This window comes from Cyrtonyx montezumae, unplaced genomic scaffold (genome assembly GCF_038088225.1).
Source record: "Cyrtonyx montezumae isolate F1298 unplaced genomic scaffold, pur_monq_1.0 scaffold_40, whole genome shotgun sequence".
NCBI classification, from domain to species: Eukaryota; Metazoa; Chordata; class Aves; order Galliformes; family Odontophoridae; genus Cyrtonyx; species Cyrtonyx montezumae.
Window position 1 is genome coordinate 1,479,295 of NW_027072046.1, and position 26,398 is coordinate 1,505,692.

General features: G+C 49.4%; 2 protein-coding genes across 2 annotated transcripts; one reads left to right on the forward strand and one right to left on the reverse strand.

The window, feature by feature from the left end:
- The first annotated feature begins 7,630 nt into the window (after positions 1-7,630).
- Positions 7,631-8,569, forward strand: LOC136055328 (olfactory receptor 14C36-like). Its single transcript, XM_065747054.1, has one exon. It carries the CDS (start codon positions 7,631-7,633, stop codon positions 8,567-8,569), a length of 939 nt encoding a protein of 312 aa, XP_065603126.1.
- Positions 8,570-13,026: 4,457 nt separating this feature from the next.
- LOC136055339 (olfactory receptor 14C36-like) lies at positions 13,027-13,965 on the reverse strand. The gene has a single exon (XM_065747062.1). The coding sequence runs from the start codon at positions 13,963-13,965 to the stop codon at positions 13,027-13,029; it is 939 nt and encodes a 312-aa protein (XP_065603134.1).
- Positions 13,966-26,398: the final 12,433 nt, after the last annotated feature.

Sequence of the window (26,398 nt, forward strand, 5' to 3'; positions counted from 1 at the left end):
ATTCATCAACTGGGAGTCTTTTGTCTTGACCCTCGATTCTATGGAACATTGCTACCAGTGTACTTGCGTACCTCTCTGGTGCTGTTTTTGAGAGCTTGCGATATACATCAGGTGTGCACCTTACTCTATCAGGATCACGGTCCTGGTGTGGATTGTTAGGGACGAAATTGGGATCATACAGCATCTCTACTACGGCTGTTTCTCTCAAAAATTGGATGCCTTTCTCCACGGTGTTCCATCTTTCCACCTTAGGCTCCAGATCATCTTTGTAAGGGTATCTATCCTTTACAGCCACTAGTACTCGTTCCCAGAGGGTAGCGACTCCATTCAGACATCTGCCAATTCCTCTGTCGATAGCTGGGTCTCGGGCAATGCTTGCCAGTTGGCGGGCTTCGCTGCCATCTAGGGACACGCTGCTGGCACCGCTGTCCCAACACCGCAGCAACCAGGTGACAATAGATTCACCCGAGCGCCGTACAAACTCCTTTCTTGAACCTTGTATTTCAGTCATCTTTAGGGGCCGACGAGTAGTGGTAACAGTGACTCCATCATCATCGCTGTCTTCTCCATGTCTCTCACTTTTCTTAGTGGCCTTTTTAGGTGGTGGTGGTGGTGGTGGTGGTGGTGGTGCTGGTGCTGAGGAGGGCCCCTCGCCTGGATCTTCCTTTTTTTTCTCTGCTTCTTCTTCTTTCCGTTCTAGGCGCGAAGACGGCCGTGTCCATTTCTGGCCTTCCACAGGGGCAACCGACACTGATACCGGTGCTTCCTGTGATTGGTCAGGTCTAACTTGGAGGTTTTCATTTTTGCTTTGGACCTTGGTTTGGAAACCATTTCTCTCCAGAATATCAATTATGGCTCGATAAGCACAAGCCAGACCCCAAACAATACATTCCTTCTCAGATCGTCCTGAGTCCCATGACTCCTTACCTAAACACTCACTGAATTTCTCAGGGTCCCACAGGTGCTCAAGATCAAAATTGCATAACACCGGGGGTCCCCACGCTTCTAATTTCTTTCCTGATTTTTTCCACCTTCCCTGCCATTCAACACTCTCTGGTTTTGAGGAAAGCTTCCTCCACATGATGTAAATTACTATTGCAGAGAGTGCATTCAGAAAAACAGATAACACAGCTGCCACAACTGCCGGGCTGACATTCTGAATATAGGTAAAGACCTGAAAAGAGTAATTGGAAACCGTTCCAAATGCCGCATAATCTGTCACATTAGCCAGGGTGTTTAGGTAGGAGGCATGTAACCCCCTCAGCGCACTAAAGTAGCTGTATATCCACATTACTCCGGTGCTGAACGCGAGGAGCTTAAAAAGACGCCAGCATGCTGTAAGGTACATGAAAAACCTTAGTCCACTCTGCACCAGATTTACAATGGAGAGCCAATACTGCACTGCCCGCATTCTCCACCAATAATTGTCACGGTGTTGTCCGTGACAGTAACCCAAGGGAAACCGAGAAGGGAGAGGGGAGAGAAAAAGAAACTGCGTCAGTGGCCGCGCGGCCGCCCGAGCAGAGCCGCGCTCCGGGAGGGGGAGGGGGAAACAGCAGGAAGAGATGGGTCTACAAGAAAACAACGGCACGATCTGAGAAGGAACGGTAACTTTACTAAATCTAATAAAAATTGAACAATTGAAAGAGAGATAAAAATTTCCAACCCAAAAGCTATGAGCTTACGCTAAGGAGGACCTGCAGGGGAAGCACACGTGCTGAACCTCCACGGCAGCCCAGAGCAACGCGCCCAGACCGAGCGCCGCCTCCATCCGGTGCGGAGCTCCGCCCCTCCCCTCTGCTGCTCCCCCAGCATTAACTCCTTAACTGCTGCATGATGCTCTGATGTGGAATACCGGCATCAAAACCACAAAACCACAACATTCAAGAAGCAAGACAACACCCTCAGTCATATGGTCTGTTATTTTGGATGGTCACACAGAGCCAGAACTTGGACTCAATGATCCTTGTGGGTCCTTTCTATTGCAGGATATTCTAGGATTCTGTGATAGTGGATATGAGCACGGTGATGTTGGAGTCACTGTGCTGTCACAGTGCACAGGAGCTCAGTGACAAGAGCCATGTGACAACAGTCTTGGTGGTATGGACATCAGTGATGTCAGAATTACTGAGTTGTTGCAGTGGTCTGTATTACAGTGATGCCAGAGTCACTGGGCTGTCACAGCAGGCAGGAGTGTGTTGATGTTGGAGTTACAGCACAGAGATGCCAGAGTCACAGTGCTGTGAAGGAGAGACAAGGAGTGATGACACATCAATACAGACTGGGGGCTGATCTGCAGGAAAGGAGCTCTGCACATGAGTTAGCATCAAACATGGCATCCCCAGAGCCAAACTCTCCCAGTGAGGCTGTGGTGCCTCCACCTCGGGCCCGAGAGATCTGAAGTTCAAAGGTTCATTGTGGTTGACTACTGCTTGTTCAGACTGGGCCCTTCTCACATCCAAATCCTGTGATGAGACACATTGCCCATGTGGGACTTGGGCCTCACAACATCTTGCACCCCACACAGAGAGCTGATGTCCGCTTGTCTTTCACTTGATATCACACAAACCTCCATCCCTATGCCACAGGAAGGTCCCTGAGCCAACATGAGGGACAGGATCTCCCTTCCAATGCTCTGGGGATCAGGGCTCGGCCTTTCTGCTTCGTGAGACAACAAAGGGTTTTCTCAGCATCACAGCCACCATCACAGTCCCTTTGTCAGCCTGTAACCATGACTTCCAATGATCTGCTCCAACAAGTCCCTGGGGAGGCTGTGTTGATAATGGCCCTCCGTGGGGCCTATTATTACTCCGAAGTCACTGCTACTTCTGACTTTAACTTCTTGAGCTCTTTCTGCTAACTTCTCTCTGCACTGGATGTTGATGGACTCAGCAGCTAATTTTCCCTGGGGCCCATTACAGTCTAAAGAGCCCTCGTGTGCCCTGTGCCTTCCTGTCATCTTCTCCAAGTGTTCAGAACTTGTACAGCAAGTTGGAGAAGTGTCTGGAGACAGTCTAAAGATGAAGAGGCTCATGAACATCTAATAGGCCAAATTGTTTATTTAATTACAGTCTGGCTTCAAAAAGAATTTGGAGCGGCACTCAGCAATGGATGTTGATCCAGGATGTCCCCGAATGTTCTGATACTGTGCAGACAAACATCCTCCTCAACTTTCCCACCCCATTTCTACTCACATTGGCCCCATAGGGAATGCATGCCTTTTCCTCTGAAGTCACCCTCTCAGTGTTAAACCTCCTTTGCACGGACTCCATCTTGCTTTCCTTAGAGAACCAGCTGCACATGGACAAAGAAAGATTTTTTTTTTTTGTGAACAAACAGAAAGGAACACGATGCAATTGAATGAACAGTAAAACAGTCTTCAACTGCATGCCATGTCCAAGCTGCATCTCATAAAGCTTGTCTTTCACAGGGAACATTTGTATAAGAAATGAGTTAGACAGAGATAGGAAGGGATAGATATAAATACAGTTAAGGAGTTGTCAGAAGAGTTCATTTGACTTTGGACAGATGGATGGAGCAAGTTCCAAACTCCCTGATGGTCACGAAGCAGCCAGGGAATTGGGAGGTATCTGAGTGAAGACCGAGCAAGGGATGGGGGAAATCTGGAGAGCAGTGGGAAGAGCATGTGTCCAGACGACCTGCTGAAAACATGCCCTGACTTGTGGTCTTTTTTTTTTTTATTCTTTTTTTTGCAGTGTTACTGACATTAGCATCTTTCAAAAAGGAAAGAAGATCCATTTGTGCCTTGCACAGAGCCTGGTGCCCCCAAAACATCCTGCCCAGAACTGCCAGTGGCAGCCCTCAGGGTTTGCACTGACTGAGTCACACTGTGTACTCTTTTCATTTCCTCAGATCTTGTTTTAGATGGTCACACACAGCACAGGATGCTTCATGCCCTGTAAACATCTGCTCTCTTCCCATCAGCAGTCATCCATAGGGTCCCAAGATAAGCCAGGCTGGAAGAGAACCTGGGGGATGTCTGCAGCCCAACCTGTCAGAAAGAGGGACACACCATGAACCTGATGAATTTTGCAAGCCTCCATGGGCAGAGACTGCAGAGCCTCATTGGATGACATGCACCAATTCTTGTATCAGCTGGGTGTGAAAAAGGTGCTTTTCTGAAGCACAGGCCAAACCTCTCTTTTATCTCTCAACACGCACCATGGGGAAGGGCCTGGCTTTGTGCTCTCCATCACGTCCTCCAGGTTCTGGCAGGCTGCAGTGAGATTCCATTCAGCCTTCCCTTCTCCAGGCTGGACAGGCCCAGGTCCCTCAGCCTCTCCTCACACGTGAAGTGTTCAAACCCAGTCCTCTTGTTTGAGCCTTCCCAAGCCCCGTTCAGCTTGCTGACATCTTTCTTGTCTCGAGCATCTGAAATGGGAAGGCACTACTCTGGGTATTGCTTTCCCCCCTTCCAACCCAAGCCATTCAAGGATTCTGTGATTTCTGTCAGTCTCTTCCAACTCTGGATCCTGTTTCCTTAGGAGTTCACCTCTTCTTGCATCAGCATTTCCCAACTGTCTCTGGCATTTAGGCTACCAAGAGGCCCAATCCAACTGATAAACAGTGAGATCAGGAAGGAAATGAGTATCAGTGATTTTTCCATGTCCTGTCTCACCAGGTTCCTTGCTCCGTTCTACTGTGGGCCCACAGTCTCCCTAGCCTTCCTTTTCTTGCCTACACATTTCTTTAAGCTCTACCTCCCTTTGATATGCCTGGACACGTTCAATTGCAGTGGAACTCTAGCTTTGCTAAACTAATCTCAGCAAGAACACTGGGAAAAATCTCTGCATTGCTCTGTTTGGGTTTGATCAGGGCGATCTTTCCCATTCCTGCAGGACTTCTGACATTGCTGCTTGGCTTTCTCTTCCTTGGAATGGACTTTTTCTACTTGGAAGTTCTGGTCCTTAGGTCGATAACACCTTTTTTTATCCTATTCCCCTCAGAGCCTTACCTTGCCTTCCCGTACCCCACAGACATTTGAGGAAGCCAAGCTGTGTTCTGCTGAAGCCCAAAGTTGTGAGCTTCTCTTTTGCCCTCTCTACAGACACCTGAGCTCCACCATGCCATGGCCACTGCAGCCCAGGACGCCTTTGACCTTCACATTCCTCACAAACCCTCCTTGCTGGTGAGTATGAGATCCAGCAGAGCACCTCTTCTCTTTAGTTCTTCTTAGCTTGGTCATGAAGCTGTCAGCTGTGCTCTCCAGGGATCTTCTGGATGGCTTATGCCCTGCTGTGCTGTCTCTCCAGAAGATGCTGGAGTGAGTATAGCCCCTGACTGTGACAAGGGCCTCAAAATGTGAGGCTCCTGTTTGTCTTTTTAGGTCCCCTTCCTCTTGTTCTTCCTGATCAGGAAACCAGTAACATGCACTGCTGGTCTCCTCTTTAAGCCATTTCCATCAGTTCACAGTGGGATCCTCTGCCCTCTCCAGGCAGAGCTCAGTGTGCTCTCACATAGAGAGCAGTAGCCTATCCTTGTCTTCCTTGACCACCCCCTGTGAAGAGTCCTTATCCCTCTTTTTCATAGCTTCACAGGTGGGAACCATCCTTCCATGTTTCTGTGATCCAAGAAGATCCTAGGTCTGCAAATGCAAAAAGATTTCTAGCTCAAGGAGTTCATAGTTTTGGTGTTCTCCTTAGTGTAAAGACACTTTAGAAAGCTTTCCATTCCCAAAGCATCACTGGATGTATCCTGGCTGGATCCTGTGTCTACACAATGGTAGTGGTGCTCAGAAGGTGGCACGCGAGCAATAGAGCCATTGTGGGGCTTGGAGCTGTCCAGCCAGCACCAACACTCCTAGGGCATGGCTTTCCTGAAGGTGCTGTGCTGCATTTTGCCAGCTGGCTGTGGGTGTGCTGGAGACCCGAGGGAACTGCCATTCAAAAGAGAGCCCAGAACAAACTCAGGTGTCATCATTGAAGGAGCATAGGTGTGTCCTAGCTTTGTAATGCCTTGAACTCCAGAATATGGCACAGATGGAGCAGAGACAATGACCTGGCTCTTACGCTGAGCTCATCCATTCGGTCAGCGGTATAACTCGGCATGCTCCAAGGGGACAGGTGAAAAATGATACTCTCAGGTGTCCTAAAATCAGAGCTCTGGTGCAATTTAGGATGGCCAAGAATACTTCCATTCACATTTGGCCCCCAGATAATGCTCAGAAAGGAGGTGGCTATCTCTGAGGTTGTCTACCACAGCTTGCAGGCAGTGTTGCCCACATCTAGGAGCACCCCAGACACCTTGTTCATCAGCAATTGTCTGTAAGTGAGCAAGTGACTCTCCTGAAATTTTTACACATGGATGGTGGTGAGGCTCTGGAACAGACTGCCCAAGGAGGTGGTGGATGCCCCATCCATGGAGGCATTCAAGGCCATGTTGGATGGGTTGTTGGACAACATGATCTGGGGGTTGGCAAGGCTGCGCATGGCAGGGGGGTTGGGAGTGAGTGACTTTAATGCCCCTTCCAACCTAAGCCATTCTACGTCTCCATTATGTGTGATTCTGTGATCATCCAGCAGCCTTTCAGAAGCTGTTGGCCATGGAGACTCATGGACATCTCCAGGGAGATGGGGAGAAGAAAATCACATCCTCTCCCCCGCTGAGTTGGGCTGGTCCCCTGGGACACAAGGAGCTCATACAAGCGGGCAGAGCTGCAGAGAAACAGCTGTGCCCGGGAGCAGTTTCTGTGCACCACGTATTAATGCTGGGGGCATGATCTGCAGGTGACGGGGAGAAGAGAGAAAGGAGAGGGAACTTACAGGATGTGTGGGATGTGAGCAGGCTGTGAGCTCACTGGAGCAGCATTACTCACAGCCTTTAACACAGTAAGTCTCTCGCTTCAGGCAATGCAGCTGCTTTTCCTGGAGGGATCAGTAAATCGGGGTTATCTCATGGCAGCTCAGGCTGCAATCGCTCGTTGTTTCTTTCTCATGGAAAAAGACCTGCTCCATCTGAGGGCTTCCCTGCTGCAACGTCAGAACACAGCCCTGAGGGCTGCGTGTGCCAGGACGGCTGCAGGCTGTGCTGCTGGGGGTGCAGCAGGGTGCCCAGGGCTGTCGTGCAGAGCAGGGTCCCTGCTGTGCCCCAGGGGCTGTGCCGGGGCAGGGACTCTGCCGCCTGCCAGGCTCAGCACTCAGCCTGCCCGGGGAGCTGCCCAGGGTGCTGTGGGGAGACGTGTGGGCAGGGCAGGGGACTTCTGCTGCCACAGCTGCTGTCTGGGGCGGGGCATCACAGCTCCACTGCACCCCAGAATGTTTCCAAGGGTGCTTTGCAAGAGGAGAGACAAGGCAGGGATTTTCCATTTGCTGTTCTTAGGGAAGGGGAAAGGGTTGGAGGCAGGAATCTGAAAGGAGCTGGGAAATAGCAACACATCTCTGAGAATCCTGCATTGCTCCTTTCTCAATCTGCCGTTCTGTGAACAGTCTCCTAAGATGCTTTCAGCCTTCCCTCTCCAAACCTAATTGCACAGAGTTTGGAATGAGAGCTCTGAGTGCAGATGGGGTAATGGTATGGGATGTGGAAACTGATTGTCTCTGAGGATGGTCTTGATTTGTCATTATCTTCTGCACTCCTAACAGCAACTCCACGCCCAGGAACAGCAGAGCAGATGCCCAACAGCAGCTCCATCAGCGAGTTCCTCCTGCTGGCATTGGCAGACACGCGGCAGCTGCAGCTCCTACACTTCTGGCTCTTCCTGGGCATCTACCTGGCTGCCCTCCTGGGCAACGGCCTCATCAGCACAGCCGTAGCCTGCGACCAGCGCCTGCACACACCCATGTACTTCTTCCTCCTCAACCTCGCCCTCCTCGACCTGGGCTGCATCTCCACCACTCTCCCCAAAGCCATGGCCAATGCCCTCTGGGACACCAGGGCCATCTCCTACGCAGGTTGTACTGCACAGGTCTTTTTCTTTTTGTTTTTGTTTTCAGCAGAGTATTCCCTTCTCACAGTCATGGCCTATGACCGCTTTGTTGCCATCTGCAAGCCCCTGCACTACGGGACCCTCCTGGGCAGCAGAGCTTGTGCCACCATGGCTGCAGCTGCCTGGGGCACTGGGTTTTTCTTTTCCCTGCTGCACACTGCCAATACATTTTCTATACCACTGTGCCAGGGCAATGCCGTGGACCAGTTTTTTTGTGAAATTCCACAGATCCTCAAGCTCTCATGCTCGCAATCAGACTACCTCAGGGAAACTGGATTTATTGTGGTAAGTGTTCTTGTCATATTTGGGTGCTTTGTATTCATAGTGCTGTCCTACGTGCACATTTTCAGGGCCGTGCTGAGGATGCCCTCTGAGCAAGGCCGGCAAAAAGCCTTCTCCATGTGCCTCCCTCACCTGGCCGTGGTTTCCCTGTTTGTGGGCACGGACTTCTTTGCCTACCTGAATCCCCCTTCCCTGTTCTCCCCATCCCTGAACCTGGTGGTGTCATTTTTGTACTCAGTAGCGCCTCCAACATTGAACCCCTTCATCTACAGCATGAGGAACCACGAACTCAAGGATGCAGTGGGGAAAATGATGGCAAGGACACATTTCAGGAGGGATTAACTTCTCATCTTTCTCTACAAATGACTCACTGTTGTTTCTGTAGCAGGCTCATATTATGCCTTTTCACCTTTAAAATGCTTATTTATTTCTATTAATTGATACATTTTTTTTGCTGTTCATTTATATGTGTGAGTGTGTAATAAATATTATTGGTTATTATTCCTAAACATGCGTTTGGATTCTGTCTGCTTCTACTGAGGCATCACGCTGCTCTCTATCTCCTGGAGCCCATACGAATTCTGGGTCAGTGCTGACTCTCACACAGCCTCTGTTCTTATCTCTGTATCTATAGAGAAATGAGATGCCAGCAGGCACTGTGGAGGTGATACAGGCTGGATTAGCAAAAGGGATGCACGTTTTAGCCTACGGACCAATAGATTAGTTCATCAAAAGGAATCCAATTGTGCTTATCCTGAAACTTTTTCTTGGGTTGCATATAAATTGTTTTGACTTATAGTGCACCAAATTAGAAAGTTGCTCGTTACGTTATAACAAGCAATGGGAATTTGCCATACTGGGGAGAAAAGAGCTAGCAGGTCATGCAGAGGGCACTGTGTTAAGGAGGAAAATGAAATAAAAGGGAGGAAGTAGGTGCTGTAGGAAGGAGGATGTGAGGAGTCAGGGGCTGTCCTGGGGGCACACCTCCGTAGCCCTGCATGCATGCTGCCCCATGCGGTGCCTGCACAGAGCTCCCAGGGGCTGCCTGAGGGGTGGTGGAGCCGGGCTGTCCTGCAGAGGGGAATGGACACGGAGACACTGTGCTGAAGGGCTGGGGCCCCAAAACCACCCCGGAACTCAGCAACCCCAGATGTGCTGTGCTCACCTTGCCTGGCTCTGCTGCTCTCTCACTGCCCCTCCTCAACAGGACAGGGGGGAAATAAATTAAACAGCTCTCAGGTAGAGACAAAAAGCACCTTATTTTTTCCTTGCTTAGAGCCTAATGATAACAAATGTTGTGTATTAATGGCTGAAATGGAAGTGATTTGCTATGTTTGTATTTCAGTTTTGTTGTCTCATATCCTGACCTTTTCTTTAACATGGAACAATAATAACTTCCTAAATTAGCCCTGTGTACAAGTTAGTTATTGCTGTTCTTACTGTCCAACCCACACTGTTGTGTCACTGTAGAGCTGGGAACGATTCACCTCTCAATGCTTTGGACATCTGCTGAACTGCAGACACTGTCAGTCACAGTGCTCTGGATTCCTAAGTGAAGGTTGCTAAGTTACAGAAACACTCTTATCTACCAGGTGCCAGCTGCAGGTACTGCAAGGCAAAGAAACAATTTAATGAACAATTTAATTGTATGTGCTATAAAAAGATGTGTTTTACTGTAACACAACCTTAGTTCTGAGATTCACCTGTACTTCTGAAAGGCCTCTGGCATGGTCCCACATCACTTCCTTATCTCTATGAAGAGATATGAGAGATGGATTTGAAGGGAGGACACTTCATTGGATGATAAATTGGTTGGAAGGTCGCAGCCAAAGGGCTGTGAGAAAGGGCTCTCAGGGCGGCCTTGCTTATGTCCCTTTACCCTGGAGAGGTGGGAGTCAATCCCATCCCCAGGCAGGAGTTCAATCCTGCTCATCTTCCTGCCTCCCTTACAGACTTCAGCACCACCAGCCAGCAGGGACTGGGGCCATCCCAAGGCTCTCAGGGAAAGGAGAAAGGGCTCTCAGGTAAATGGTTTCCTGCAGCTAGAGGCCAATCACAAGGGGTGTCCCCAGGGGTCATCCTTGGGACCAGAGCTCTTCAATGTCTTTATCAGTGGCATGGATGATGAGATAGAGTGCACCCTGTCCAAGTATGCTGATATTTATTTACAATATTACAATTGAAAAAACAATAAGTAAAAACACGGAATACCAGTTACTGTGAGGGCTGGATGCTATTTCTTTTTTTTTTTCTTTCTTTTTTTTTTTTTTTTTGCAAGCTAATGTTTGTTTATTAAGCAATAACTCAAAACATATATACACAGGAAGACAATATGTGCTAAGATCTGGTTGGTTCACAGTATACGATCTTGCACCTGCTATGTTTGTTCCAGTTGTTTCATCTAGTCGCGACTGTGGCCAAAGCACGCATCTTCCTCTTGCTGGTAAATGCCTTTCTGCTGTTCTACACAGTTTCTGTTCTGTTTGTGTGCTACTTTTCAAACAACTGCTAACGTTATGGCAAGGACTGCTTACACTTCTTTTCAAAGATCCCCTACACAAAAGTGTCTGGAAGCTGCGACAGACAATCTCAGAGATAGCCACCTCCTTTCTGAGCATCAGCTGGGGGCCAGATGTAAAGGGGAGTATTCAGGGCCATCCTAAGCGAAACCAGAGCAACCCAAGAAAAAGTTTCAGGATGAGCATAATTGGGTACACTTGGCCTCAGGCTGCAAGTGTGCACTGCTGGCTCATGTTAAGGGTTGCATCTACCAGGACCCCTAAGATCTTCCCTGCAGAGCTGCTCTCAAGGAGTTCTCCTGGTCTGTACTCATATCAGAGACTGTCCCCACACAAGTGCAAAACCTTGCACATGATCTTGTTGAATGATGTTTCCTTGGGCTCACTTTTCAAGCCTGTCTAGCTCCCTCTGGATGGCATCTCTTAATTCTGTTGTTAAAACTGCACCACTCAGCTTGTTGTCATCAGCATACTTGGACAGGGTGCACTCTATCTCATCATCCATGCCACTGATAAAGACATTGAAGAGCTCTGGTCCCAAGGATGACCCCTGGGGACACCCCTTGTGATTGGCCTCTAGCTGCAGGAAACCATTTACCTGAGAGCCCTTTCTCCTTTCCCTGAGAGCCTTGGGATGGCCCCAGTCCCTGCTGGCTGGTGGTGCTGAAGTCTGTAAGGGAGGCAGGAAGATGAGCAGGATTGAACTCCTGCCTGGGGATGGGATTGACTCCCACCTCTCCAGGGTAAAGGGACATAAGCAAGGCCGCCCTGAGAGCCCTTTCTCACAGCCCTTTGGCTGCGACCTTCCAACCAATTTATCATCCAATGAAGTGTCCTCCCTTCAAATCCATCTCTCATATCTCTTCATAGAGATAAGGAAGTGATGTGGGACCATGCCAGAGGCCTTTCAGAAGTACAGGTGAATCTCAGAACTAAGGTTGTGTTACAGTAAAACACATCTTTTTATAGCACATACAATTAAATTGTTCATTAAATTGTTTCTTTGCCTTGCAGTACCTGCAGCTGGCACCTGGTAGATAAGAGTGTTTCTGTAACTTAGCAACCTTCACTTAGGAATCCAGAGCACTGTGACTGACAGTGTCTGCAGTTCAGCAGATGTCCAAAGCATTGAGAGGTGAATCGTTCCCAGCTCTACAGTGACACAACAGTGTGGGTCGGACAGTAAGAACAGCAATAACTAACTTGTACACAGGGCTAATTTAGGAAGTTATTATTGTTCCATATTAAAGAAAAGGTCAGGATGTGAGACAACAAAACTGAAATACAAACATAGCAAATCACTTCCATTTCAGCCATTAATACACAACATTTGTTATCATTAGGCTCTAAGCAAGGAAAAAATAAGGTGCTTTTTGTCTCTACCTGAGAGCTGTTTAATTTATTTCCCCCCTGTCCTGTTGAGGAGGGGCAGTGAGAGAGCAGCAGAGCCAGGCAAGGTGAGCACAGCACATCTGGGGTTGCTGAGTTCCGGGGTGGTTTTGGGGCCCCAGCCCTTCAGCACAGTGTCTCCGTGTCCATTCCCCTCTGCAGGACAGCCCGGCTCCACCACCCCTCAGGCAGCCCCTGGGAGCTCTGTGCAGGCACCGCATGGGGCAGCATGCATGCAGGGCTACGGAGGTGTGCCCCCAGGACAGCCCCTGACTCCTCACATCCTCCTTCCTACAGCACCTACTTCCTCCCTTTTATTTCATTTTCCTCCTCAACACAGTGCCCTCTGCATGACCTGCTAGCTCTTTTCTCCCCAGTATGGCAAATTCCCATTGCTTGTTATAACGTAACGAGCAACTTTCTAATTTGGTGCACTATAAGTCAAAACAATTTATATGCAACCCAAGAAAAAGTTTCAGGATAAGCACAATTGGATTCCTTTTGATGAACTAATCTATTGGTCCGTAGGCTAAAACGTGCATCCCTTTTGCTAATCCAGCCTGTATCACCTCCACAGTGCCTGCTGGCATCTCATTTCTCTATAGATACAGAGATAAGAACAGAGGCTGTGTGAGAGTCAGCACTGACCCAGAATTCGTATGGGCTCCAGGAGATAGAGAGCAGCGTGATGCCTCAGTAGAAGCAGACAGAATCCAAACGCATGTTTAGGAATAATAACCAATAATATTTATTACACACTCACACATATAAATGAACAGCAAAAAAAATGTATCAATTAATAGAAATAAATAAGCATTTTAAAGGTGAAAAGGCATAATATGAGCCTGCTACAGAAACAACAGTGAGTCATTTGTAGAGAAAGATGAGAAGTTAATCCCTCCTGAAATGTGTCCTTGCCATCATTTTCCCCACTGCATCCTTGAGTTCGTGGTTCCTCATGCTGTAGATGAAGGGGTTCAATGTTGGAGGCGCTACTGAGTACAAAAATGACACCACCAGGTTCAGGGATGGGGAGAACAGGGAAGGGGGATTCAGGTAGGCAAAGAAGTCCGTGCCCACAAACAGGGAAACCACGGCCAGGTGAGGGAGGCACATGGAGAAGGCTTTTTGCCGGCCTTGCTCAGAGGGCATCCTCAGCACGGCCCTGAAAATGTGCACGTAGGACAGCACTATGAATACAAAGCACCCAAATATGACAAGAACACTTACCACAATAAATCCAGTTTCCCTGAGGTAGTCTGATTGCGAGCATGAGAGCTTGAGGATCTGTGGAATTTCACAAAAAAACTGGTCCACGGCATTGCCCTGGCACAGTGGTATAGAAAATGTATTGGCAGTGTGCAGCAGGGAAAAGAAAAACCCAGTGCCCCAGGCAGCTGCAGCCATGGTGGCACAAGCTCTGCTGCCCAGGAGGGTCCCGTAGTGCAGGGGCTTGCAGATGGCAACAAAGCGGTCATAGGCCATGACTGTGAGAAGGGAATACTCTGCTGAAAACAAAAACAAAAAGAAAAAGACCTGTGCAGTACAACCTGCGTAGGAGATGGCCCTGGTGTCCCAGAGGGCATTGGCCATGGCTTTGGGGAGAGTGGTGGAGATGCAGCCCAGGTCGAGGAGGGCGAGGTTGAGGAGGAAGAAGTACATGGGTGTGTGCAGGCGCTGGTCGCAGGCTACGGCTGTGCTGATGAGGCCGTTGCCCAGGAGGGCAGCCAGGTAGATGCCCAGGAAGAGCCAGAAGTGTAGGAGCTGCAGCTGCCGCGTGTCTGCCAATGCCAGCAGGAGGAACTCGCTGATGGAGCTGCTGTTGGGCATCTGCTCTGCTGTTCCTGGGCGTGGAGTTGCTGTTAGGAGTGCAGAAGATAATGACAAATCAAGACCATCCTCAGAGACAATCAGTTTCCACATCCCATACCATTACCCCATCTGCACTCAGAGCTCTCATTCCAAACTCTGTGCAATTAGGTTTGGAGAGGGAAGGCTGAAAGCATCTTAGGAGACTGTTCACAGAACGGCAGATTGAGAAAGGAGCAATGCAGGATTCTCAGAGATGTGTTGCTATTTCCCAGCTCCTTTCAGATTCCTGCCTCCAACCCTTTCCCCTTCCCTAAGAACAGCAAATGGAAAATCCCTGCCTTGTCTCTCCTCTTGCAAAGCACCCTTGGAAACATTCTGGGGTGCAGTGGAGCTGTGATGCCCCGCCCCAGACAGCAGCTGTGGCAGCAGAAGTCCCCTGCCCTGCCCACACGTCTCCCCACAGCACCCTGGGCAGCTCCCCGGGCAGGCTGAGTGCTGAGCCTGGCAGGCGGCAGAGTCCCTGCCCCGGCACAGCCCCTGGGGCACAGCAGGGACCCTGCTCTGCACGACAGCCCTGGGCACCCTGCTGCACCCCCAGCAGCACAGCCTGCAGCCGTCCTGGCACACGCAGCCCTCAGGGCTGTGTTCTGACGTTGCAGCAGGGAAGCCCTCAGATGGAGCAGGTCTTTTTCCATGAGAAAGAAACAACGAGCGATTGCAGCCTGAGCTGCCATGAGATAACCCCGATTTACTGATCCCTCCAGGAAAAGCAGCTGCATTGCCTGAAGCGAGAGACTTACTGTGTTAAAGGCTGTGAGTAATGCTGCTCCAGTGAGCTCACAGCCTGCTCACATCCCACACATCCTGTAAGTTCCCTCTCCTTTCTCTCTTCTCCCCGTCACCTGCAGATCATGCCCCCAGCATTAATACGTGGTGCACAGAAACTGCTCCCGGGCACAGCTGTTTCTCTGCAGCTCTGCCCGCTTGTATGAGCTCCTTGTGTCCCAGGGGACCAGCCCAACTCAGCGGGGGAGAGGATGTGATTTTCTTCTCCCCATCTCCCTGGAGATGTCCATGAGTCTCCATGGCCAACAGCTTCTGAAAGGCTGCTGGATGATCACAGAATCACACATAATGGAGACGTAGAATGGCTTAGGTTGGAAGGGGCATTAAAGTCACTCACTCCCAACCCCCCTGCCATGCGCAGCCTTGCCAACCCCCAGATCATGTTGTCCAACAACCCATCCAACATGGCCTTGAATGCCTCCATGGATGGGGCATCCACCACCTCCTTGGGCAGTCTGTTCCAGAGCCTCACCACCATCCATGTGTAAAAATTTCAGGAGAGTCACTTGCTCACTTACAGACAATTGCTGATGAACAAGGTGTCTGGGGTGCTCCTAGATGTGGGCAACACTGCCTGCAAGCTGTGGTAGACAACCTCAGAGATAGCCACCTCCTTTCTGAGCATTATCTGGGGGCCAAATGTGAATGGAAGTATTCTTGGCCATCCTAAATTGCACCAGAGCTCTGATTTTAGGACACCTGAGAGTATCATTTTTCACCTGTCCCCTTGGAGCATGCCGAGTTATACCGCTGACCGAATGGATGAGCTCAGCGTAAGAGCCAGGTCATTGTCTCTGCTCCATCTGTGCCATATTCTGGAGTTCAAGGCATTACAAAGCTAGGACACACCTATGCTCCTTCAATGATGACACCTGAGTTTGTTCTGGGCTCTCTTTTGAATGGCAGTTCCCTCGGGTCTCCAGCACACCCACAGCCAGCTGGCAAAATGCAGCACAGCACCTTCAGGAAAGCCATGCCCTAGGAGTGTTGGTGCTGGCTGGACAGCTCCAAGCCCCACAATGGCTCTATTGCTCGCGTGCCACCTTCTGAGCACCACTACCATTGTGTAGACACAGGATCCAGCCAGGATACATCCAGTGATGCTTTGGGAATGGAAAGCTTTCTAAAGTGTCTTTACACTAAGGAGAACACCAAAACTATGAACTCCTTGAGCTAGAAATCTTTTTGCATTTGCAGACCTAGGATCTTCTTGGATCACAGAAACATGGAAGGATGGTTCCCACCTGTGAAGCGATGAAAAAGAGGGATAAGGACTCTTCACAGGGGGTGGTCAAGGAAGACAAGGATAGGCTACTGCTCTCTATGTGAGAGCACACTGAGCTCTGCCTGGAGAGGGCAGAGGATCCCACTGTGAACTGATGGAAATGGCTTAAAGAGGAGACCAGCAGTGCATGTTACTGGTTTCCTGATCAGGAAGAACAAGAGGAAGGGGACCTAAAAAGACAAACAGGAGCCTCACATTTTGAGGCCCTTGTCACAGTCAGGGGCTATACTCACTCCAGCATCTTCTGGAGAGACAGCACAGCAGGGCATAAGCCATCCAGAAGATCCCTGGAGAGCACAGCTGACAGCTTCATGACCAAGCTAAGAAGAACTAAAGAGAAGAGGTGCTCTGCTGGATCTCATACTCACCAGCAAGGAGGGTTTGTGAGGAATGTGAAGGTCAAAGGCGTCCTGGGCTGCAGTGGCCATGGCATGGTGGAGCTCAGGTGTCTGTAGAGAGGGCAAAAGAGAAGCTCACAACTTTGGGCTTCAGCAGAACACAGCTTGGCTTCCTCAAATGTCTGTGGGGTACGGGAAGGCAAGGTAAGGCTCTGAGGGGAATAGGATAAAAAAAGGTGTTATCGACCTAAGGACCAGAACTTCCAAGTAGAAAAAGTCCATTCCAAGGAAGAGAAAGCCAAGCAGCAATGTCAGAAGTCCTGCAGGAATGGGAAAGATCGCCCTGATCAAACCCAAACAGAGCAATGCAGAGATTTTTCCCAGTGTTCTTGCTGAGATTAGTTTAGCAAAGCTAGAGTTCCACTGCAATTGAACGTGTCCAGGCATATCAAAGGGAGGTAGAGCTTAAAGAAATGTGTAGGCAAGAAAAGGAAGGCTAGGGAGACTGTGGGCCCACAGTAGAACGGAGCAAGGAACCTGGTGAGACAGGACATGGAAAAATCACTGATACTCATTTCCTTCCTGATCTCACTGTTTATCAGTTGGATTGGGCCTCTTGGTAGCCTAAATGCCAGAGACAGTTGGGAAATGCTGATGCAAGAAGAGGTGAACTCCTAAGGAAACAGGATCCAGAGTTGGAAGAGACTGACAGAAATCACAGAATCCTTGAATGGCTTGGGTTGGAAGGGGGGAAAGCAATACCCAGAGTAGTGCCTTCCCATTTCAGATGCTCGAGACAAGAAAGATGTCAGCAAGCTGAACGGGGCTTGGGAAGGCTCAAACAAGAGGACTGGGTTTGAACACTTCACGTGTGAGGAGAGGCTGAGGGACCTGGGCCTGTCCAGCCTGGAGAAGGGAAGGCTGAATGGAATCTCACTGCAGCCTGCCAGAACCTGGAGGACGTGATGGAGAGCACAAAGCCAGGCCCTTCCCCATGGTGCGTGTTGAGAGATAAAAGAGAGGTTTGGCCTGTGCTTCAGAAAAGCACCTTTTTCACACCCAGCTGATACAAGAATTGGTGCATGTCATCCAATGAGGCTCTGCAGTCTCTGCCCATGGAGGCTTGCAAAATTCATCAGGTTCATGGTGTGTCCCTCTTTCTGACAGGTTGGGCTGCAGACATCCCCCAGGTTCTCTTCCAGCCTGGCTTATCTTGGGACCCTATGGATGACTGCTGATGGGAAGAGAGCAGATGTTTACAGGGCATGAAGCATCCTGTGCTGTGTGTGACCATCTAAAACAAGATCTGAGGAAATGAAAAGAGTACACAGTGTGACTCAGTCAGTGCAAACCCTGAGGGCTGCCACTGGCAGTTCTGGGCAGGATGTTTTGGGGGCACCAGGCTCTGTGCAAGGCACAAATGGATCTTCTTTCCTTTTTGAAAGATGCTAATGTCAGTAACACTGCAAAAAAAAGAATAAAAAAAAAAAAGACCACAAGTCAGGGCATGTTTTCAGCAGGTCGTCTGGACACATGCTCTTCCCACTGCTCTCCAGATTTCCCCCATCCCTTGCTCGGTCTTCACTCAGATACCTCCCAATTCCCTGGCTGCTTCGTGACCATCAGGGAGTTTGGAACTTGCTCCATCCATCTGTCCAAAGTCAAATGAACTCTTCTGACAACTCCTTAACTGTATTTATATCTATCCCTTCCTATCTCTGTCTAACTCATTTCTTATACAAATGTTCCCTGTGAAAGACAAGCTTTATGAGATGCAGCTTGGACATGGCATGCAGTTGAAGACTGTTTTACTGTTCATTCAATTGCATCGTGTTCCTTTCTGTTTGTTCACAAAAAAAAAAAATCTTTCTTTGTCCATGTGCAGCTGGTTCTCTAAGGAAAGCAAGATGGAGTCCGTGCAAAGGAGGTTTAACACTGAGAGGGTGACTTCAGAGGAAAAGGCATGCATTCCCTATGGGGCCAATGTGAGTAGAAATGGGGTGGGAAAGTTGAGGAGGATGTTTGTCTGCACAGTATCAGAACATTCGGGGACATCCTGGATCAACATCCATTGCTGAGTGCCGCTCCAAATTCTTTTTGAAGCCAGACTGTAATTAAATAAACAATTTGGCCTATTAGATGTTCATGAGCCTCTTCATCTTTAGACTGTCTCCAGACACTTCTCCAACTTGCTGTACAAGTTCTGAACACTTGGAGAAGATGACAGGAAGGCACAGGGCACACGAGGGCTCTTTAGACTGTAATGGGCCCCAGGGAAAATTAGCTGCTGAGTCCATCAACATCCAGTGCAGAGAGAAGTTAGCAGAAAGAGCTCAAGAAGTTAAAGTCAGAAGTAGCAGTGACTTCGGAGTAATAATAGGCCCCACGGAGGGCCATTATCAACACAGCCTCCCCAGGGACTTGTTGGAGCAGATCATTGGAAGTCATGGTTACAGGCTGACAAAGGGACTGTGATGGTGGCTGTGATGCTGAGAAAACCCTTTGTTGTCTCACGAAGCAGAAAGGCCGAGCCCTGATCCCCAGAGCATTGGAAGGGAGATCCTGTCCCTCATGTTGGCTCAGGGACCTTCCTGTGGCATAGGGATGGAGGTTTGTGTGATATCAAGTGAAAGACAAGCGGACATCAGCTCTCTGTGTGGGGTGCAAGATGTTGTGAGGCCCAAGTCCCACATGGGCAATGTGTCTCATCACAGGATTTGGATGTGAGAAGGGCCCAGTCTGAACAAGCAGTAGTCAACCACAATGAACCTTTGAACTTCAGATCTCTCGGGCCCGAGGTGGAGGCACCACAGCCTCACTGGGAGAGTTTGGCTCTGGGGATGCCATGTTTGATGCTAACTCATGTGCAGAGCTCCTTTCCTGCAGATCAGCCCCCAGTCTGTATTGATGTGTCATCACTCCTTGTCTCTCCTTCACAGCACTGTGACTCTGGCATCTCTGTGCTGTAACTCCAACATCAACACACTCCTGCCTGCTGTGACAGCCCAGTGACTCTGGCATCACTGTAATACAGACCACTGCAACAACTCAGTAATTCTGACATCACTGATGTCCATACCACCAAGACTGTTGTCACATGGCTCTTGTCACTGAGCTCCTGTGCACTGTGACAGCACAGTGACTCCAACATCACCGTGCTCATATCCACTATCACAGAATCCTAGAATATCCTGCAATAGAAAGGACCCACAAGGATCATTGAGTCCAAGTTCTGGCTCTGTGTGACCATCCAAAATAACAGACCATATGACTGAGGGTGTTGTCTTGCTTCTTGAATGTTGTGGTTTTGTGGTTTTGATGCCGGTATTCCACATCAGAGCATCATGCAGCAGTTAAGGAGTTAATGCTGGGGGAGCAGCAGAGGGGAGGGGCGGAGCTCCGCACCGGATGGAGGCGGCGCTCGGTCTGGGCGCGTTGCTCTGGGCTGCCGTGGAGGTTCAGCACGTGTGCTTCCCCTGCAGGTCCTCCTTAGCGTAAGCTCATAGCTTTTGGGTTGGAAATTTTTATCTCTCTTTCAATTGTTCAATTTTTATTAGATTTAGTAAAGTTACCGTTCCTTCTCAGATCGTGCCGTTGTTTTCTTGTAGACCCATCTCTTCCTGCTGTTTCCCCCTCCCCCTCCCGGAGCGCGGCTCTGCTCGGGCGGCCGCGCGGCCACTGACGCAGTTTCTTTTTCTCTCCCCTCTCCCTTCTCGGTTTCCCTTGGGTTACTGTCACGGACAACACCGTGACAATTATTGGTGGAGAATGCGGGCAGTGCAGTATTGGCTCTCCATTGTAAATCTGGTGCAGAGTGGACTAAGGTTTTTCATGTACCTTACAGCATGCTGGCGTCTTTTTAAGCTCCTCGCGTTCAGCACCGGAGTAATGTGGATATACAGCTACTTTAGTGCGCTGAGGGGGTTACATGCCTCCTACCTAAACACCCTGGCTAATGTGACAGATTATGCGGCATTTGGAACGGTTTCCAATTACTCTTTTCAGGTCTTTACCTATATTCAGGATGTCAGCCCGGCAGTTGTGGCAGCTGTGTTATCTGTTTTTCTGAATGCACTCTCTGCAATAGTAATTTACATCATGTGGAGGAAGCTTTCCTCAAAACCAGAGAGTGTTGAATGGCAGGGAAGGTGGAAAAAATCAGGAAAGAAATTAGAAGCGTGGGGACCCCCGGTGTTATGCAATTTTGATCTTGAGCACCTGTGGGACCCTGAGAAATTCAGTGAGTGTTTAGGTAAGGAGTCATGGGACTCAGGACGATCTGAGAAGGAATGTATTGTTTGGGGTCTGGCTTGTGCTTATCGAGCCATAATTGATATTCTGGAGAGAAATGGTTTCCAAACCAAGGTCCAAAGCAAAAATGAAAACCTCCAAGTTAGACCTGACCAATCACAGGAAGCACCGGTATCAGTGTCGGTTGCCCCTGTGGAAGGCCAGAAATGGACACGGCCGTCTTCGCGCCTAGAACGGAAAGAAGAAGCAGAGAAAAAAAAGGAAGATCCAGGCGAGGGGCCCTCCTCAGCACCAGCACCACCATCACCACCACCACCACCACCTAAAAAGGCCACTAAGAAAAGTGAGAGACATGGAGAAGACAGCGATGATGATGGAGTCACTGTTACCACTACTCGTCGGCCCCTAAAGATGACTGAAATACAAGGTTCAAGAAAGGAGTTTGTACGGCGCTCGGGTGAATCTATTGTCACCTGGTTGCTGCGGTGTTGGGACAGCGGTGCCAGCAGCGTGTCCCTAGATGGCAGCGAAGCCCGCCAACTGGCAAGCATTGCCCGAGACCCAGCTATCGACAGAGGAATTGGCAGATGTCTGAATGGAGTCGCTACCCTCTGGGAACGAGTACTAGTGGCTGTAAAGGATAGATACCCTTACAAAGATGATCTGGAGCCTAAGGTGGAAAGATGGAACACCGTGGAGAAAGGCATCCAATTTTTGAGAGAAACAGCCGTAGTAGAGATGCTGTATGATCCCAATTTCGTCCCTAACAATCCACACCAGGACCGTGATCCTGATAGAGTAAGGTGCACACCTGATGTATATCGCAAGCTCTCAAAAACAGCACCAGAGAGGTACGCAAGTACACTGGTAGCAATGTTCCATAGAATCGAGGGTCAAGACAAAAGACTCCCAGTTGATGAATTGACTATTACACTCCAAAACTTTGAACAACAGTTTCCACCATCACGTGCTTCCATTGCAGCTATAGTAGCAGAAGAAGTAGGTGAGATTAAGGAGACACAGAAAACTATACTGGAGGAACTGTCATTACTGATGAATAGGGATGAACCTGTGTCAGTATTGGAAACACCTGATGAAGACGAGCATGACGCAAAGAATCTGATGAAGCAATTGATCAAACTGTTGAAAGTCTCGGCCACCAAAGGCAACCGCCTCTCTGCACGAGCAAATGACGGCAGTAACATCATGTCACGTGTGGCCATGTGGAGCTTCTTACGAGAAAACGGAGAGGACATGAGGAAGTGGCATAAAAAACCCACTCCTGTACTGCGAGCACGGGTGAGAGAACTACAGCAGAGATCAGCCACCAATGAAATTGCTCCCGTCACTGCAGGTAACCAATAGAGGGGCCCTGCCCTCAGCCAGGGGAGGGAAAGGGATAACAGAGTGTATTGGACTGTGTGGATTAGATGGCCTGGCACATTAGAGCCACAAAGATATAAGGCACTGGTGGACACTGGTGCACAGTGCACTCTGATGCCCTCAAGTTATAAAGGGACAGAATTGATTCATATTTCTGGAGTGACTGGGGGTTCTCAGGAACTGTCTGTGTTGGAGGCAGAAATAAGCCTCACCGGTAAAACCTGGCAGAAGCATCCCATAGTGACTGGGCAGGGGGCTCCATGCATACTCGGTATTGACTATCTCAGAAGGGGACATTTCAAGGATCCCAAGGGGTACCGATGGGATTTTGGAATAGCTGCTGTAGATGCAGACAACATTCAGCAGCTGTCTGTTTTACCTGGCCTGTCAGAAGATCCGTCTGTTGTGGGGGTACTGAAAGTGAAAGAGCAGCAGGTACCTATCGCTACAAAAACAGTGCACAGACGGCAGTACCGCACCAACAGGGATTCCTTGCTCCCCATTCATAACTTGATCCGTCAGCTAGAGAGCCAGGGAGTGATCAGCAAGACTCACTCACCTTTTAACAGCCCCATATGGCCGGTGCGTAAAGCCAGTGGAGAATGGAGGCTGACAGTAGATTACCGTGGCCTGAATGAAGTCACACCCCCACTGAGTGCTGCTGTGCCAGATATGTTGGAGCTGCAGTATGAACTGGAGTCAAAAGCAGCCAAGTGGTATGCCACTATTGACATTGCCAATGCATTCTTTTCTATTCCTTTGGCCACGGAGTGCAGACCACAGTTTGCTTTCACCTGGAGGGGCGTTCAGTACACCTGGAACCGTTTGCCCCAGGGGTGGAAACACAGCCCAACCATCTGCCATGGGCTGATTCAAACCACACTGGAACAGGGTGGGGCACCTGAGCACCGCCAGTATATTGATGACATTGTTGTGTGGGGTGATACAGCAGAGGAAGTTTTTAAAAAAGGAGAGCGAATAATCCAAATTCTTCTGGGTGCTGGTTTTGCTATTAAACGGAACAAAGTGAAGGGACCTGCCCAAGAAATTCAGTTCCTAGGAGTGAAATAGCAAGATGGACGTCGTCACATTCCAGGAGATGTGATTGACAAAATCACCAGTATGTCACCACCCACTAGCAAGAAAGAGACACAGTCTTTTCTGGGTGTAGTAGGTTTTTGGAGGATGCACATCCCAAACTACAGCCTCATAGTAAGCCCCCTCTATCAAGTGACTCGGAAAAAGAATAATTTTGCATGGGGTCCTGAACAGCAGCAGGCCTTTGAGCAAATCAAGCAGGAGATAGCCCGTGCTGTGGCCCTGGGGCCAGTTCGGTTGGGACAGGATGTGAAAAACATCCTCTACACTGCTCCTGGAGAGAAAGGTCCCACTTGGAGTCTGTGGCAAAGAGCCTCTGGGGAGACCCGAGGCCGACCCCTTGGATTTTGGAGCAGAGCGTACAGGGGTTCAGAGGAGTGCTACACTCCAACTGAGAAGGAGATTTTGGCCGCATACGAGGGGGTTCGGGCTGCCTCTGAAGTAATTGGTACTGAGACACAGCTCCTCCTGGCACCTCGACTGCCAGTGCTGAATTGGATGTTCAAAGGAAAGGTTCCCCCCACCCATCATGCTACCGATGCCACCTGGAGTAAGTGGATTGCACTGATTACACAGCGAGCTCGGATGGGGAACCTCAACCGTCCAGGAATCCTGGAGGTGATCATGGACTGGCCTGAAGGCAAGAAACTTGGAACATCCCCATCAGAGGAGATACCACGTGCTAAAGAGGCCCCACCATATAACGAACTACCAGAGAATGAAAAGACGTATGCCCTCTTCACTGATGGATCGTGTCGTATCGTTGGGAAGCATCGCAGATGGAAGGCTGCTGTGTGGAGCCCCACACGACGAGTTGCAGAGGCCACCGAAGGAGAAGGAGAGTCAAGCCAATTTGCGGAGGTAAAGGCTGTCCAGCTGGCCTTAGATGTGGCTGAACGGGAGAGGTGGCCCATGCTATATCTTTATACTGACTCTTGGATGGTGGCAAATGCTTTATGGGGGTGGTTGCAGCAGTGGGAACAGGACAACTGGCAACGGAAGGGTGAACCTATTTGGGCTGCTGAACTGTCTTAAGATGAACACCATCTTAGGGCTCGAGAGACAAGTCCTATGGAGACATGGCACTCCAGAGAGAATTGAGTCCGATAATGGGACTCATTTCAAAAATTCTCTTGTGGATATCTGGGCCAAAGAACACGGCATTGAATGGATCTACCATATCCCCTACCATGCACCAGCTGCTGGTAAGATCGAGCGCTACAACGGGTTGTTAAAAACCACGTTGAGAGCAATGGGTGGCGGGACATTCAAGCACTGGGAGAAGCATCTAGCAGAAGCCACCTGGCTGGTCAACACTAGGGGATCAGTCAACCGAGAGGGTCCTACACAGTCCAGCTCCCTACAGATCATAGAGGGAGATAAGGTCCCTGTGGTACATGTGAGGAGCATGTTGGGAAAAGCGGTGTGGGTCCTTCCAGCCTCTGGAAAGGGCAAACCCCTCCGTGGAACCGTTTTTGCACAGGGACCTGGGTGCACCTGGTGGGTAATGGATAAAAATGGGGACGTCCAGTGTGTCCCACAAGGGAATTTGATGCTGGGGGAATGCAGTCTGTAATTACGTGTGTATGTATGTATATATATATATATATATATATGTTTCTATGTAACTCATGTTATTACTGTTTGGTTATGTATAGATGTGTGTTAAGCATGATGTGATGATGTGGAATAAGGGGTGGAATGTTGTGGTTTTGTGGTTTTGATGCCGGTATTCCACATCAGAGCATCATGCAGCAGTTAAGGAGTTAATGCTGGGGGAGCAGCAGAGGGGAGGGGCGGAGCTCCGCACCGGATGCCAGGCGGCGCTCGGTCTGGGCGCGTTGCTCTGGGCTGCCGTGGAGGTTCAGCACGTGTGCTTCCCCTGCAGGTCCTCCTTAGCGTAAGCTCATAGCTTTTGGGTTGGAAATTTTTATCTCTCTTTCAATTGTTCAATTTTTATTAGATTTAGTAAAGTTACCGTTCCTTCTCAGATCGTGCCGTTGTTTTCTTGTAGACCCATCTCTTCCTGCTGTTTCCCCCTCCCCCTCCCGGAGCGCGGCTCTGCTCGGGCGGCCGCGCGGCCACTGACGCAGTTTCTTTTTCTCTCCCCTCTCCCTTCTCGGTTTCCCTTGGGTTACTGTCACGGACAACACCGTGACATTGAACTCCAGCAATTTTGGTGCTGTAACCACTTCCCTAGGAGGCCTCTTCCAGTGCCCTCCTTTGAACACTCTCCAATAGTTCTATGTCCTTTATGCTTTGCATTGCCCAGAAGTGCAACCAATGCTCCAGGTGAGGCCACAGCACCGCAGAGCAGAGCAGGGCAACTGCTTCCCTTACCTGTCTAGTACTGCTGTCCTCATTGCTCCTCAAAGGAAGGTTGGCCTTCCTGGCTGAGTGGGCACACTGCTGACTCACGTTCAATTTGCTGTTGATCAAGACTCCCAAATCCCTGTCAGCAGAACCACTCTCCAGTGTCCCATACCCTACTTCTGCCCCTACCCAGGTGCAGAATCAGGCACTTGTTCTTGTTTCACTTCAAGTGGTTGGTGATTGGCCAGCTCTCTAAGTCATCCACATCTCTCTGCAAGGCCTATGCACCTTCAGTGGAGTCAACAGCTCCACCCGATCCAAAATCATCAGCAAATTTCCTGAAAAACTCTTCTAGTTCTTCATGTAAGCCGGTGATGAAAACATCAAAGTGAAGTGGCTCTAAAACACAGCCCTGAGAATCCCTGTTAGTGACCACTTGCCAAGCTGATGGAACCCCATTTACAATAGCCCACTGGGTTATTTTACTGACCCTTCAGCCAAATGCTCACATATCACAGTGCATTTCTATCTCTCCATATGCCAGACCATTTTTCTAGAAGGATAATGTGAGAAACAAATGCTCTACTGAAATCCTAACATATAACATCAACTGGCTTCCCTTGATCAACTACATGGGTGACCGTGTCACCAAAGGACATGAAGTTAAACAGGATCTTCCCCTCGTGAACCAGAGTTGGCTGTGACCATAAACAACTGTTTTTCAATAACTCCCTACATCACTTTAACCATAATTTTACCTGGCACTGAAGTGACACTGACAGGTCCTTAATTGTTGTGGTCTTCTTTCTTGCTCTTCTTTAAAACTGGAACAACCTTTTTTGCCACCTTCCTGTCAACTGGGAACAGACATATCCTTAGGCTTCTTCTGATGCCTTTAAAATGAGAGCCCAGAGCAAACTCAAGTGTCATCACAGAA

Coding starts and splice junctions, on each gene's coding strand:
- LOC136055328 (XM_065747054.1), top strand. CDS start 7,631: ATGCCCAACAGCAGCTCCATCAGCGAGTTCCTCCTGCTGGCATTGGCA.
- LOC136055339 (XM_065747062.1), bottom strand. CDS start 13,965: ATGCCCAACAGCAGCTCCATCAGCGAGTTCCTCCTGCTGGCATTGGCA.